The sequence below is a fragment of the Labrus bergylta genome, chromosome 20 (genome assembly GCF_963930695.1).
Source record: "Labrus bergylta chromosome 20, fLabBer1.1, whole genome shotgun sequence".
Classification (NCBI taxonomy): domain Eukaryota; kingdom Metazoa; phylum Chordata; class Actinopteri; order Labriformes; family Labridae; genus Labrus; species Labrus bergylta.
In genome coordinates, this window is record NC_089214.1 from 4942962 (window position 1) to 4958873 (window position 15912).

At 38.1% G+C, this 15912-nt stretch overlaps 2 protein-coding genes and 1 long non-coding RNA gene across 3 annotated transcripts; 2 read left to right on the forward strand and 1 right to left on the reverse strand.

Annotated features, from left to right (window-relative positions):
* Positions 1-6833, forward strand: LOC110001777 (toll-like receptor 13). Its single transcript, XM_020657281.3, has 4 exons — positions 1-160; positions 627-3220; positions 4372-4489; positions 5020-6833. Exons 2-4 carry the CDS (start codon positions 691-693, stop codon positions 5258-5260), a joined length of 2889 nt encoding a protein of 962 aa, XP_020512937.2. The 5' UTR covers positions 1-160; positions 627-690; the 3' UTR covers positions 5261-6833.
* Positions 6795-8656, reverse strand: ccl20b (chemokine (C-C motif) ligand 20b). Its single transcript, XM_020657282.3, has 4 exons — positions 8467-8656; positions 8126-8228; positions 7298-7372; positions 6795-7210 (listed from the first exon to the last, which is right to left on the reverse strand). Exons 1-4 carry the CDS (start codon positions 8546-8548, stop codon positions 7168-7170), a joined length of 303 nt encoding a protein of 100 aa, XP_020512938.1. The 5' UTR covers positions 8549-8656; the 3' UTR covers positions 6795-7167.
* A 3472-nt stretch (positions 8657-12128) lies between these two features.
* Positions 12129-12584, forward strand: LOC136177190 (uncharacterized). Its single transcript, XR_010664830.1, has 3 exons — positions 12129-12216; positions 12293-12374; positions 12501-12584. It is a non-coding gene; the product is annotated as an uncharacterized lncRNA (long non-coding RNA).
* Positions 12585-15912: the final 3328 nt, after the last annotated feature.

The window sequence follows — 15912 nt, forward strand, 5'->3', positions numbered from 1 at the left end:
ATAATAAAGAGGACAGAGACTTCAGGCAGAGGTCGCTTACACTTGGTACTTACTATCTCTTTTGATCTGAGAGGATCATCACACTTATTAAAAGGTATTAAACAACAAGATCCTGTCGATGAGACATCTCCGTTAAATCAGCTCGTCTTTGTGTGACACAGTAAGTATCACAAACCATTATTTGTCATTGATGTTTGATAAATGATCACCTTGTATTTTGTCTTTACACTTTATAATAAGGTTAAAGAAAGTATGTTTAATCTATTCCCAGGAAGGTTGTCAAAATCTTCTTTTTTTTAAACAACACAATCTCCTTTATTTAAATGATTGATAATATCATAAAACACCTGAATCGATTTAGACAGGGGCAAGACGTTTCCTGCTAATTTGGGGAATTTAAAACAAGAAATCACACAATATAGGATGCCTATATGACTTATTTTTTTTAATGCTGTAGGATAAAACCAGGTATTGAAAGTGTTTACCAAGTTTAAAATAATGCTTTTGTAGCTACCTTAGTTTACATTAAGATAAAGTGCACCCAAATATGATGATAAACTATTATCGTGTTGTAATTTTTGAGTATTTATTGCCTTTTGTAATTTCTTTGTTTCATTGGTTTTCAGCACTACCTTGCTGTTTCATTCACCAAGTGGACTATTGGCTAAGACACTTCATTTTTTGTTTAAAATGGGCCCTGAAATGAAAGAAGACAAAACAAAAACAGAAGCAAGATCAACATCTTTTGAACTACGCTTCATAGTCCTCTTGCTGTGTTTCATCAGTACAGTTGTGCCGGTTGCAGGGTTTGCACTTCGAGATTGCAGAATCAGTCAAAACAGCGCCATCTGTAAGCCTGTCGATGGTAAACTCAGAACTGTTCCTCAAGATATTCCCTCAACAGTGAAAAGTATTGACTTGTCCTCAAACAATATAACAAAAATTCTAACGTCAGATTTCAGAAAAAAGTCTGTTTTGACAGAATTAGACCTGAAAGGCAACAGGATTGTACAAATAGATCCAAGAGCCTTTGCGGATCTTATTTCCCTGAAGAAGTTAAATCTTAATAGTAACAAACTCGTTAAACTTGGGGATGATATTTTTGTTGGTTTGAGCAACGTCACAGAGCTGAGAATTACTCATAATCATATCAAAGCAGTGCTGCCGACCTCTTTTGAATCCTTGACCAGCTTGACATTTTTGGACATCTCTCACAACAAACTCCACAGCAGCAAAAATGTTCATTCTTTACTACAGCAACTGCCAAATCTACAAAGTCTAGTAATCACAAACAACGACTTAACCCATTTTCAATCATGGGAATTGACTAATAGCTCATTAGAGCTTGCTTCACTTGATTTGTCACAAAATCCAATTGCAGTCTTTAGGATCACTGCAGATGTTTTTCCAAATCTCACCTGGTTAAACATAGGTTCTACTATTAAAAACAAGATGATATGGGACATACGCAACAAGACTTTTTTTAGTCGAGTGTCTACTCTAGACGTAAGTGGGCTTCAACTGGTTTCTGATGACTGGAAAACATTCCTAGAGAGCTTCAACTCCTCTCTAACAATTCTGAGGATGAATCAAATGAAACATGACCTCACAGAGCTCATCAGCATATCCTGCACCATCCCAACAATAACCACACTCCAGCTCAGACAAAATAAACTCAGTATTATCCATTCAAATTTGTTCAGCCTATGCATTCATCTAACAGAGTTAGATCTATCAGATAATTCAATACAAAAAATCCAAGATGAGGCTTTCATGTCGCTGAAAGGTTTAAGGGACTTGAGTCTGGGTCGTAACAAACTTCCATCTGTTCCAGCTGCCACAAGGAATCTAAAAATCCTTTCAAAGCTCGATCTCAGCACAAATAAAATCAGCAGTCTTGGATGCAATGATTTTGCCAATCTGACAAAGCTCAGACAGCTCAACCTTTATCAGAATCCAATCCCGGCTTTAAATGAGTTTGCTTTTAAGGATTTAATAGGACTCCAAGTTTTAAAGCTACAGTCCTGCCAGATCTCTAGATTAAACAAGGCTTTCAGTAACTACTTGCCAAATCTTAGACAACTATATTTGAATGGAAATAAACTTACCATCATTAAAAAGGGGGAACTGAATGGTTTAAAGTCCCTCCAGAACTTGTCATTGCATGAGAATCAAATAAAAGTCTTTCAGAATGGTTCTTTTATTGGGCTGACCAATCTTACTATTTTACTGCTTCAATCCAATGATATTCAAACAGATTCATTAAAACAAAATTGGTTCACTGGTCTGACAAATTTAAAAAGATTGGATCTGAGAGACAATCACATAAGCTATGCAAACAGCTTAGCCTTGCCTGATCCACCATTTTCTAAGCTCACTCACCTTGAAACATTGGCTATTCCGTCACAACACCACCGGGGGAAGTCCTGGCTGCCACGCAACCTCCTGGAAGGTTTGACAAACCTTTTAAGCTTTGATGCACATAGTTCTCAACTTTTAAGCATCCACAAAGATATGTTTAAGCACACACCTCGTCTGCAAATGCTTGACATCAGCTCAAATGAACTTACAGACCTTACTCCAGATTTGTTTTCCCCAATTCAAAATCTGAAAAGCCTCTACATATCTAGAATAAATCTTCGGTCTCTAGATTTCCTCATAAATGCCAAACTTACTGAGCTGGAGTTCCTGCAGGCAAGAAAGAATATTTTCTCAGTCATAAGTCAAGAAGAAATCAATTCTCTACCAGCTCTCGTTTATTTGGATCTCTTTGGCCAAAGTTTCAAATGTGACTGTGATAACGCAGCGTTTCTCAATTGGACTGTAAAAAACACCCAAACCCAAGTTTTTGATGCTTATAACTTCAAGTGCAACTATCCTCCAAGCCTTAACAGCACAAAACTGTTGGACCTGGACATCCACTCATGCTCAGTGAACATTGAATTCAACTGCTTCATCACCACCACCTGTTTGACCCTCCTTTTTATGATGGTTTCCTTCACCTACCACTTCCTGAGGTTGCAGTTAGTATATGCCTATTACGTGTTTTTGGCTTTTCTCTTCGACTCAAAGCATAAAAACACGCAAGCTTCTGACCAGTATGATGCCTTTATCTCCTACAATGCCCACGATGAGCCATGGGTCATCAGCGAACTGCTGCCAAAACTGGAAAACGAGCAGGGCTGGAGGTTGTGTTTGCACCACCGAGACTTTGAGCCAGGTAAGATAAACCTCTACACTTGGCATTTAACAGTTGAGCTTTAATGGACAAGCTGAATTCAGACTTAATTTACTAAAGTTTGTCTTAGCCATGCAAGTGGCTTTTTCTTTATGAGTAGCATGGCATTGTCAGTCTGTTATAGTCAATAGGTTGGTTGGTCCAGACTGAAATTATTGAACTATATGATGGCTTGGAATGAAAGTCCACTCAGATGTTCTTATTATTTAAATCATATTTAAATCACTTGAATAAGGCATAATGAACCCTTCAGAGTGAGCACGACCCCAACACTAAGTGGAGTGGTCTTGCTCACTGTGTCGCGGTTCCATTTCAGGATCACAACCAGCTAACTATACATCATCCCATCATATATTACACAGCTACTTACGTCATCAATCAATAATTAGAAAAAAACAAGTATAGATTTGTATATTACTTTATTGACTTATTAATGTTTTCTTACCTCCACTAGACAAATTGTCCATTGGAATCTACAGTTAGAGTCGGTCCATAGCAAAAGTTAACTTTGAAGCCTTTCTAAAATTAGCTAAGGCCTAATTAGCTAAAATCTTAAACGATTGAGAGACCCCACACATGATGACAAAGCATGACGGATTAATAGTTAAGTTCTTATGGTGTGTGGTGTAGTAAAGCAGATAACCTCAATACTGTATTTCTTTTGAAACTGTGTAGACCAGAGCCAACTTATTTCAGAGATCAGTTCATTATTGTGCAGGGGGCCATGAACTTGGTTGTTTAGATTTTACATAATACAACATTTAAAAAAGGTTAAATTCTTATATTAATATGAAAAGTGGCCATGGAATCGTAAATGTCCAGATTTAGAAAAAATAATCCTCAAGTTTTAGTGTTCTTAAACTTCAATTTTTCCAGCCCTTTCTGTTTATGAGGATACCTTGTGCATTATAGAGCATTCGTTTTACATATCTTTAGAGTCTGTTGTGGACTTTTGAGTTAACTGGAAGAAAATAAAAAAAAAGGAACCTGGAAAACAGATGTTTTTATTTTGTACTTTTGTCTTTACTCCAGAAGGTGTCGCCGTTGTATTCTTAAACACCATCAGAGGAAGTCATGAGGAGCAGCCCATTTATTCACTTGTCTGTTCCATTTTTTAAAAATCTAATTTTCAGGTAAACCGATCATGGACAACATCGCTGATGCCATCTATGGAAGCAGGAAGACAATCTGTGTGATCAGCCAAAGATACCTCGAGAGTGAGTGGTGCTCCAGAGAAATGACACTGGCCAGGTAATGTGCCAGCTGACTTTAAATATCTACTCAGGTTGTTTAATCACTGGTTTTAATCTTGTGATTTTAAGGGATTAAAGTCCAAAATGATTTTTTATTTCTTAAGCCTGAAATCATGTTTCTATCTAAATGGACCAAATCTTTAATAAAAATTGATAGGAAGTGCTTCAAGCCACAAGCTGTTTTAACACTTAAATTTCTGTCAGATTTAAATTGGATTGAGGATTTGCTGCTTTTCTCTGTCTTAAAATCTTGATCATGAATTGAAATTTGTTGGGGTATTAGTCTGCTGATAGGACAAGAAAATTGTGTCTCATTGGGATTCATAGTTCAAGATTTTTTCAAGATTCAAGATTTTTATTTGTCACATGCTCATACAGATGTGCAGTGAAATGTAATACTCAGTCATACTCATAAGAACCTTAGACATTATGGTGTAATGAAAATAATAGAGAAACTGCAATGACAGTATGGATATGGTAAGTGACTGCCTCATGTTCTTCCTCTTTCTGTCTTTTCCCTCCGTCCAGTTTCCGTCTGTTTGATGAGCAGAAAGACGTTCTGATCCTCGTGTTTCTAGAGGAGATTCCCACTGCTCAGCTGTCTCCTTATTATCGCATGAGGAAGCTGCTGAAGAGACAGACCTATCTGAGCTGGCCGCGAGCAGAGGAGAACACCAACCTCTTCTGGGAGAAACTCCGCCAGGCTCTGAAAACCAGAGAAGACCATGGCGAGGACCGGTTTCTGCTCAATGTTGTGGACCAACCATGAAAAGAGGAAAAACGATCTATTCTGAATCATGTTCACGGCCAGTGTCCTTCACTTCTTTGAACTGCCCTGACACATACTTCTAAGACTTTTCTTTTTAAAACTTGGGGCATTACAAAGGCTTCTTTCACATTTGAACGTCTGAGATTTTCTAGATAATTTCAGGATAATCAGTCTCTGATGTTTTAACCTGTGCACCTCACAGTAGAAGATTGTCAATGTCTGACGTGTTCTCACAGAAGGAAGCATTGGATTTGGTTTCGGTGATGGGGTGGCTGGTTAGAATGGAGTAGCAGGAAGAGTCATTCCTAATGGTCAGTCAACCAGTCAATCAATCTCTACTTGTGTAGCGCCAATTCATAGAAAATGACACTTTACAAAAGAGCCGGTAAAACACCTTACTATGTAATATTTTCTATAAAAGATGCAACATTACAGTGGCAGGGAAAATAAGGACAGGGACAAACAGTAACAACAAGAACAACATTTATCGTTAGTATGTTTATGTTAGTAATAAGAGACTTACTAGGACAAGCTGATAAAGGAGAACTACAATAATGAGGTTTGTCAATGTCTGAACCTAACCAATCACAGCAACGTAGCATCAACCGCTATCAACATCTGGAGGCAGATATGCTATACGCTAGCCTGTTGATCTAGATTTATGATGGACAACATGTGTGACCATAGCCATGCCGAGAAGAAGCAGAAAATATACTAGGAAGAGCGTTATTTTACAAATCTGAAGTACCGGTGTTTATTTCAGTTGGCATAAGAAGTCCACAGTAACTTTACAGGGGACTTTTCTGCAGGCAGCATGCTACAAGCCTGCTCATCCCCTTGCATGTAAAAGCTGTTAAAGTGAGGGACTAGGGAAAAGAAGAATAACATACTGTGCTCACCGCTTATTTGAATGTAGTAAGCCTTTTTAGATCACGGTCATTCCATGTAAATTCGCATGCAATGTGAAGCTACAAGCAAACTAAAGACAGCTACCATTAACACAACAACGCAGCTCGAGACAAGGACAATTTAGTCCACCGCTTGGGCTTATCGCTTAGTTATGGTGCGTTTCAATTTGATAACTCCTTTGTGCAAACATTAGGGTAGAGGGTTGGAGGTGTCCCCACACAGCAGTTTGTTTTGGTTTAATGCTGGTGCTCAAGGGTGACATCTACTGGATCAAAAAAAATCATACATTCTGCCTTTAAGCTTTTTATCCACACAATAAGGGGCTTACATTTTCTTGTTTAAATGTATTTTATTGTCTTTGTTATATAGCATATTATAAGTGAGACAACATTCTTTTTTTTTTTGAGTAAGATGTCACAGATCAAATGTGTGACCCTGCTTTTTACTGACACATCTTCATGAAGCATTATGAAACCTTAGAGATTTGTAAATCTGTCCTATAATAATGTGAAAATGTTTTTTGTTTTTTTTTCAATTTTTCATGCAAAAATGTTTTATGGTTGTGAAATTGCCCCCAGATTGGGGTCATGGTGTATGATGTGGAACCCATAATGACTGACACATGTTGAATCAAAAATGTGTTTTAATAAATTATTTAACAATATATATTACAATCAAACGTCCACACTTTTAACTGCATACAGTGATTGCTACTCCAGTTCTCTGACATCCAAACACTATAAAATAACCATTTACACAAAAAAAAAATAGATAAAGAATAAATATTTGTTACTTTGTTTTGAAGCACTGAAAGTTCAGCATTCAGTTTAGGCTGTATTAAGAATACTACACGTCCCTGTTTATAAAACAGATTAAATATAAATAGGAAACATACCAAAACTCATGCTAATTAAGTGTAGAAAGTGTGTCATTATCCAAAGCAGATATGGTTCAGGCGTCATATGAACTGTTGTCGAAGGTTTAAGCTGATGCAGAGGTTATTTTGGTTTCCTGTTTGAGGCGCTTTTAGATCGTCTTCCACTGCAAAGAAAATAAAAACACAATATTACATACATTTTCTAACCCATAGTTAAGAGAACCAGAAGTACAGTGGATGGGAATACTCACTCAATGCACATCTTCAACTTCTGGGTGTGGCTGGACAATGGGTCAGCACAGATAAATTTCCCTTTGGCGTGGAAACTGTGGAATCCAGGAAACAGGGAAAAATGATCATGAGTACTCCTCATATACTGCAGAGTAACGTTTCCTCCCTGTGCTCTCATTCCAGAGTGTCAGCTTGTTTGTTTGACCCCCTACCAGTGTGTCTCAGGTACACATTTACTAACCTCCCAAACTAGCTGCTCTCACAAATTCCTGAGTCCCTTCATGATTGTTTCTGGGTCAAATATTAACTGGGAAAGATGTGCTGGGAAGTTTTCAATTAAGATAAACAAGCCATGTAGAGTCGTATCTGATGACTGCTATGAGTCAGGATTTATGTATTTGCACTTCAGTCAAATCTGACAAACACACTTATCTTAGCTTTCACTGGGTTTTTACATTTTTAAATCACGTTTCCATAGTGAATCTAAATGAAGGCCAATTTGCTAGTAACACACACACACACAGCATATTATGCACATTAATTTGAAGAAATCTCACCATAATGAGCATTAGCCACTGTTTCACCTGGTTTCTTACAATATATTTTCTGTTTTTTGGCCATACTAACTTTGTTTACATGAAAAACATTAGTACTTCAGTTTAGCTTAAACGTTAGTACAATTTTCTGCATGCCACAAATACCTGGATGTAAACTTGATTGTCCAGACTTTTTTTTAACATGATACAGAAGCACACTGGTCATACTACACATCAGGTTCCTGCCTGGTTGATTGTTTTAATCTAATTAATGCTAAAACTTCTCTCGTAATTTGCAGTATTGGGACTCACATAACGGCCTCGATGTCACAGGAAGCGGTGTTGGTCTGGATGGTGTAGCCCAGCATTCTGCTGCATTTCAAATGTTTTCTTGAGTACTGCAGGCAGCAGCGGGCTATAAAGACACACAGACATTATCAGATTGTGAAGAACTATACGTTATGGAAAACACATTTAAACAACATTTTTTTCACTTTTTTTCACTGAAAGTTCAACATTATTTTTGTTTACATCCAGTTTGTTAAAGCTTTACTTTCCTAGATACTGCATGTTCAACAGTGACAGCTTTACCCAAAATGCATCTGCTTTGAAAGGGATGTGTAAGTACAGTATATAATAGCTGAAGGACTCACCTGACTCTGTGCTGTCAATAAAGGTAGTCAGGATGAAGAAGGAGTACAGGGCTGCCAGGAGAAACACTCTGCCGCTTGTCATGGTTCCTCAGTTAATGTCCTTGCCTTGCCGGTTGGTGCAGAGTGAGTCTGTAGTGTCTGTCTTGAAGTGCCTGAGGGAATTCAGTGAGAGTGTGACATAGACTGCACGACGGCTCTCTCTTAAGTAGGACATTTCGGGTTTTCCCCTGTTTGGCTGGATTGTGAAATGCCATGTTGGATTGTCAGCGAGCCAAGATACACCCTTCAAGTGACGCTGGGAAGTGTGTGTGAAATGAGATGGGTCATGTTACAGGTCAGGTTACAGGTTCCGGTTACAGGTTCATTATATAATGAATCAAATAATGAACCAAGAAGAAATACCTCCTGAATCTGCAACTCACATTTAACATTAAGGAGCTTTAAAACAAGATTCACCCTCATCGTTTAGCTCTCCGGTCTGCAACTTTAGTGTGCATTTACATAATTCTTTCCCCACAGCAAGCAGCTGTTTTAAGTGAAATCACTCTTAAACCACCTTGTACACTAAATGTGCAGTACCAAAGAGCAGAAACACACAGTTAATCATTAGCTGTTGAACAAAGCGGACCATTATGTAGCTCAAAAGCCATATATCTCCAGTTGGTGACTGGTAGAGACCAATAACTTAAAAGGTGCTAAATTAAACTAACATAAAAGAAAATATAAAGTCTGATGAATATAAAGCAGTGTTTTGGTCAACTATAGAGTGGGAACTCTCTGCAGGATAAACCATTACAGTTTGTTTTCTTAATTTCTAATGTGACAACCTGGTGTGGTTGTTCTTCAGTTCTTTACTTACCGGTAATAAAAAAATACATGGTAGTAAGTACAATTTGGCCATGTCCTATCTTAAAACATAATCTGTTGTCTTTAGATACTGAGTTATTGTTCTATCACTGATTGAACGATCTGCTAATGTTTAAGCTCTGAATTTTCCCTGAAACAAACAGACAGGTAAAAACAAGACGATGGAGAATGAAGGGGGTTCAGATTATATTCATAACTAAGTGAATACATGTAGGTTCTGTGATGTGATGTATACTGTACATAGAGCGTTTACAGTACAGTGTATTTGTAGCTAAGTTGTTTGTAGCTGTGGATGCTTACATATTTGTGCACTTAGTTTAGTATTTCTAAACTAGAAGATTAAGATTTACTTTATTGAGCCATGTCTCTAATGCCTTTGTACAATCGTATAATGGCAATAAAGGTTTTCTATTTCTATATCCATTTTGTATCTTCACATCCTTGATGCCAAAGGAATGGAATTGTATGTGTGGGTGAGTTCTGGGTGAAATAAAGTGTAATATACTAGATAAAACAGACATGTTGATATCTGACGAGCTGAGATTAAGATAAGCATAATGTGACTACAGTGATGACTCAACAACAGGAGTACCTAGAGTCATACCATTTCTTGTCAGATTTTTTGAACTACTTCTGTTGCTGCTGATTAAGATTTTTCATTTCAGGTAAAGATAAAGAAATTCCTGTGAAGGTCATTCATTCGACAACATGTTTTATAATTGATGCTATATTGAAGAATGTTTTGTAAAAATCTATGATATATGTAAAAGTCCATACACCAATAAATGTACAATCCTACCTGACAGTACACCTAAACAGTCGACTCTCACTCTTTACTGTAATGATTTCCTGAGCTTTTTCAACAACAAAATTCTAGACATTAGAGACAAAATTAGTAACCTCCTGCCCTTACCTGGTGCAGATACGTCTGATGCGGCAGAGACAGTTCCAGGACCAGATATTAGTCTAGACTGTTTTTCTCCAATCGACCTTTCAGAGCTAAATCCAATTATTTCTGCGTCGAAACCGTCAACCTGTCTTTTAGACCCAGTCACAACCAAGCTGTTTAAGGAAGTATTTCCCTTAGTTAGCAACTCTATATTAGATATGATCAATATGTCTTTACTGGCAGGCTATGTACCACAGTCATAGTAGTCACAGTCAAGTAGCGGTAATCAAAACTCTACTCAAAAAACCTGCTCTAGATTCAGGAACTTTAGTTAACTATAGGCCTATATCCAACCTCCTTTTTATCTCGAAGATCCTGGAGAAAGTGGTAGCTAATCAGCTGTGTGACTTTCTCCATGACAACAGTTTATTTGAGGAGTTTCAGTCAGGATTTAGAGTCCACCATAGCACTGAGACTGCACTAGTTAAAGTTACAAACAATCTACTTCTAGCTTCAGACAGGGGACTTCTCTGTGCTCGTCTTGTTAGATCTTAGTGCTGCTTTTGACACTATTGACCATCAGATCCTAATATACAGACTAGAACATTTACTGGGAATTACAGGGACTGCTTTAAGTTGGTTCGAATCCTACTTATCAGTCCGATCTCAGTTTGTACATGTTAATGATGAGTCCTCTATGCACACCAAAGTTAGCTATGGAGTGCCACAAGGTTCAGTGCTTGGACCAATTCTCTTTACATTATACATGCTTCCTCTGGGAAATATTATGAGGAAACACTCCATACAGTTTCATTGTTATGCAGATGATACTCAGCTTTATGTATCAATGAAGCCCGATGTCACCAGTCAGTTATGGAAGCTAGAAATGTGCCTTAAGGACGTTAGGACCTGGATGACCAGAAATGTTTTGCTACTTAACTCAGACAAGACTGAAGTTATTGTGCTAGGCCCTAAAAACCTCAGAGACTTTTTCTAGTGATTTGACTGTTCTTAATGACATCAGCCTGGCATCTAGCACCACTGTTAGGAATCTAGGAGTTCTATTTGATCAAGATATGTCCTTTAGCTCTCACATCAGGCAAATTTCAAGAACAGCCTATTTTCACCTTCGTAATATATCCAAGATCAGGAATATCCTGTCGCAAAATGATGCAGAAAAACTAGTTCATGCATTTGTTACCTCCAGATTGGATTATTGTAATTCTCTTTAATCGGGGTGCTATGGTGGGTCTCTAAAGACTCTTTAACTAGTCCAGAACACTGCAGCTCGTGTACTGACTAGAACTAGGAAAAGGGACCACATTACTCCTGTCCTGGCTTCTCTGCACTGGCTCCCTATACAGTCTAGAATAGAATTCAAGATCCTTCTTCTCACTTACAAAGCTCTAAATGGCCAGGCACCATCTTATCTTAAGGAGCTACTAGGGCCGTACTGTCCCTCGAGAACATTACGGTCCCAGAATGCAGGCCTGCTAGTGGTACCTACAGTCTCTAAGTGTACTATGGGAGGTAAAGCCTTCAGTTATCAGGCTCCTCTCCTCCGGAATCGCCTTCCAGCCGGGGTCCGGGAGGCAGACACAGTCTGTATTTTTAAGAACAGACTTAAAACTTTCCTTTTTGATAAATCTTATAGTTAGTGCTGGTGTATACCAGCTCTCTCTCTCTCTCTGTCTCGCTCTCTCTCTCTGTGCATATACAGTACATCATATTACTGCATGTATCTATCTGTAAATCTCAGTCACTAACCACCTACTTTCCTGGGAGCTCTTGATCTCTCTTAGGCTCCTCGAGATCGTTGGTTGACGGCCTGCCAGAACAACAACCCTGAAGGCTGTTTCATCATGAGCCGGGGATCCAGCCGAAGATTTCTGCCTTTTAATAAGGCAGTTTTTTCTTACCACTGTAACTTTTGCTGCTTTGCTGAAGTGCTCATGATGGATAGGCCGGATCTTTGTAATATAGCAATAAGTAAGGTCTTTCACCTGCTGTTTGTAACATAACAATGAGTAAGGTATTTTACCTGCTTTTTGTAACATAACAATGAGTAAGGTATTTTACCTGCTCTTTTGTAATGTTAACAGACAAAGAGTAAGGTCTTTTACCTGCTTTTTGTAACATAACAATGAGTAAGGTATTTTACCTGCTTTTTGTAACATAACAATGAGTAAGGTATTTTACCTGCTCTTTTGTAATGTTAACAGACAATGAGTAAGGTATTTTACCTGCTCTTTTGTAATGTTAACAGACAAAGAGTAAGGTCTTTTACCTGCTTTTTGTAAAGTGTCTCGAGATAACACTTGTTATGAGTTGACGCTATACAAATAAAAATGTATTGATTGATTGATAAATAAAATAATTTTAACATACTTACTTAGTGTATACCTAACATACTTAAACGCTAACCCATAAGTTTATTTTGTCTGTTTGTCTTATTTCCCTTTTGTCTTTTATTGATCTATTTTAGGTTCACATTTTTTAACTACCTTGAGCTTCTGGAGCCGTATGCACCACTTGGCCGTTCGGCCTGGGTGTAACATTACATCGACTTAGAGCTGAAACTTACTTGGACTAGTATCCAAGGTGACTAAAGCAGGAAAAAATAACGGCCAGAAAACTTCAAAGGTAAATGTGATGGCAGCGCATGTTGTGTACAGGATGATGATTAAAAAGCCTTGAAGATGATGGAGAGAGTCGTCTGTGATCGGACAACAAACCTACTGGAAAATTTACTCAGACAGGAAGTCAATCAAAAGGCTCCATTTAGCCAAAAAGCCTTGCTTGAATTAGTAAGGCAGTAAGAGTCTGGATTCGCTTATCCTTGTTAAACTAACGCTCTTGAAAGCGTGTTATGTTGCTATGGCCAGAGGGACAGAAGGGGCAACAAGTGAAGGACGTGAACTCAACTTTTACCAGATTAAAGTAAGACAACATCTCAAGGATTGCAATCTTCCTTCATCTAGCCCCGTGGTGGCTGGCACTCCTCCTGCTGAGAGAGTCACTGTCTGCTGTCATGACTTTAAAACAAAAACAAAAAGCCAATAATGCTGGAAGTTCCTTCTGGTCTGATCTTGTCTTAATGGTACAGACTGTTTCTGTTGAGACAAGCTTATCAACAGACAGCGCGTAATGCACAGTAGATCGCCCATCGACGATCTGTTCTCCTTCCTCCGCTATGGGTTTCAGCCAGCTCACAGAGAAAATTTTGTTTTATGAAACAAAATTAAAATTAGTGTTGTGAAAATGGATGTTGGTCTTCACCATCCATTCTATTTTTGCCTTGTAAGAGCAACCTGCTTTATGCGTGTCAATTAAAATATAAAAAGTCAGCGGGTGAATAAAAGTTATCATACCATCATGCAAAGCTGGAAACCGCTCTGAGCTCCCCGAAGGTGTCATGTAAAATGTGTCTTTCTTAAATGTGTTTGTTCATACTATTTCAGCAGATATGGCTTGTATGTGTTATGACGGATCCCTGAGGCCTGTGTAAGTACGTTTTTCTCTGGCATGATTTGATCAAATCAAACTTTTAATTTTGTTGTTTACCAAGACATATTTGAATGACCTGCTACTCTGGATGGTTAACCTAATGATGCAATCATTATTGGGTGGTTGAATTTTCATTGTGAGTTATCAAAACAATGTAATAGAAGTTTAATGGTTTGAGTACAAGAAGAAATGGTAACTTGGTTTAATGAAAGGATGAAGAAGATTATCTTCACACTTTAATGACGATGTCGGAAGAGATTAAAGTATCAGTCACACTCTCTGTGGACTTTAGCCTCTTTTATTATGAAAACGATCTCATCCGGTCAGGTTAACAACTGCATTCCTCATGCTTAATTGTTTTACAGGCTGTGATTATGATGCAGTCTGAGTCATTCTTGGTTTTGACATGAACAAACACTATTGCTAATACTGTACCTCAGTTTAAATATCTCTTGAACAGCAATTCCTATCTTGGTATTTCACTTTAAGGCATATTTTTATTCCTCTTTCACAAAATACAAAAAGTTTTTATAAAGATAAAGCCTAATAAATGATGAAAAAACACCTAGTAATGATCATTTATGCAAATTAGGTACAGAGGATGCAAATAGACGTGAAAGGGGGATTATGCAAAATGTGAAGTTTAATCATTTCACTAATGTGTGGGAAAATATGACGAGATTTCTTTGATGTCACCTTTCATCAGAAAGAGTGACAAACTATTGTTTTTGATCAAAGTAAACTTAAAAACATATCTGTCATTTGATTCCACCTGTTGGTAATAGTCTTTCATACATTCATTCATTATTCTTCATTCAACTTTACCACTCCCTCTCTCTCTCTCCCTCTTTGGGCGTTCACTCTTTAAGTACTAAACCAACCAGATTCTGCCACAACCTCTCTCAGCCAATCATCCTGCTGCTGTCAATTTATAGGGCCCATATTATGCTTTTTTCTGGTTTTATATACTCTTTAGTGTGTTTTTCAAGTGTCCTGTGCATGTTTAGTCACATCGCAGACTTTGCAAAAATTCAAAGTCTGCGGAAACACAGCTTCTCCTACGTCCTCCTGTTAGCTGTAGCATTAGCTGCATGTAACGCTCGGTTCTAGCCCCCCTCGATAAAAATGTGCCAGTGTGATGTCATTGTCAGTGTGATGTCATTGTCAGTGTGAGACCACTAAGCCCATTGGCTCGTTGTGGCAAGCCCTGCAGCTCATGTTGCACGCCCATTATATATGCCGTAGCCTGCGGTAGCACAGTAGTGCTAAGGTGCCAGAGTGGCTGCATTCCCAATATGGTAAAACTTCAGAGCCTTAGAGAGAGAGTCAGAAGAGCGTGCATGGAGCGGCAGTTCATGAAAACAGACACTTTTTTTGAACTTTAGCTATTGTGAACATACTTTAGTAGGTACGTAGATTAAATATATGAACCCCAAAAAGGGCAGAATATGGGATCTTTAATAGGTGTCCAAGTCCAGCTCCTAAGAGGCCCACTCCTCATCACATCCTGCATACATCCATCACTACCACCACTAGTGTCTAGACTCCATCAGGAGAATATCCTGTCCTGCTGTCAGCCTCACTATGCTTTCGAGTACATGAAGACATCATGACCGAGGCTATTATCACCAAAGACATTGCATATTTCTCTTTTCTAAACTTGATAAATAAATAATTATTCTCCCCTAATTAAGTTTCTCTGGATTGAAATACCGTCGGCTGCTGAGGATGATTATTCATGATGTGAAAAGGCCTGTATAAAACTCAAGCAGTCATATGCACAGGTCTGTTCATATCAGCCTTGTATTTGGTCTGAACTCAACACTCTTGGTTTTTTCCAGCATCATAATAAAAACCATTTTTACTCAATCAGATTAAATGGTTGTTTTAAATAAACAAAACCTAATGAGACATGTTGTGGATTTTTAATTTTTGAAAGATCTCAAGTCAAAGTCTTTTGTCTTTGTCTGTTTTATTGCATATAGTAAAGAGATCTTTTGCAAAAGGGGTAATCAGCTACAAAAGTAACATCAGTCACAAGTGCATCCAAGAGTCCCGGGGGAGTCCCGGTTGTAGAGCATATTTATACATTCACAGGGTGTAGGTATTTTACATATACATGTGTGATACATCGTCATTGGTTTCAGCTTGCCTGGTGATTTATCTAACGCCAACAGAACTCC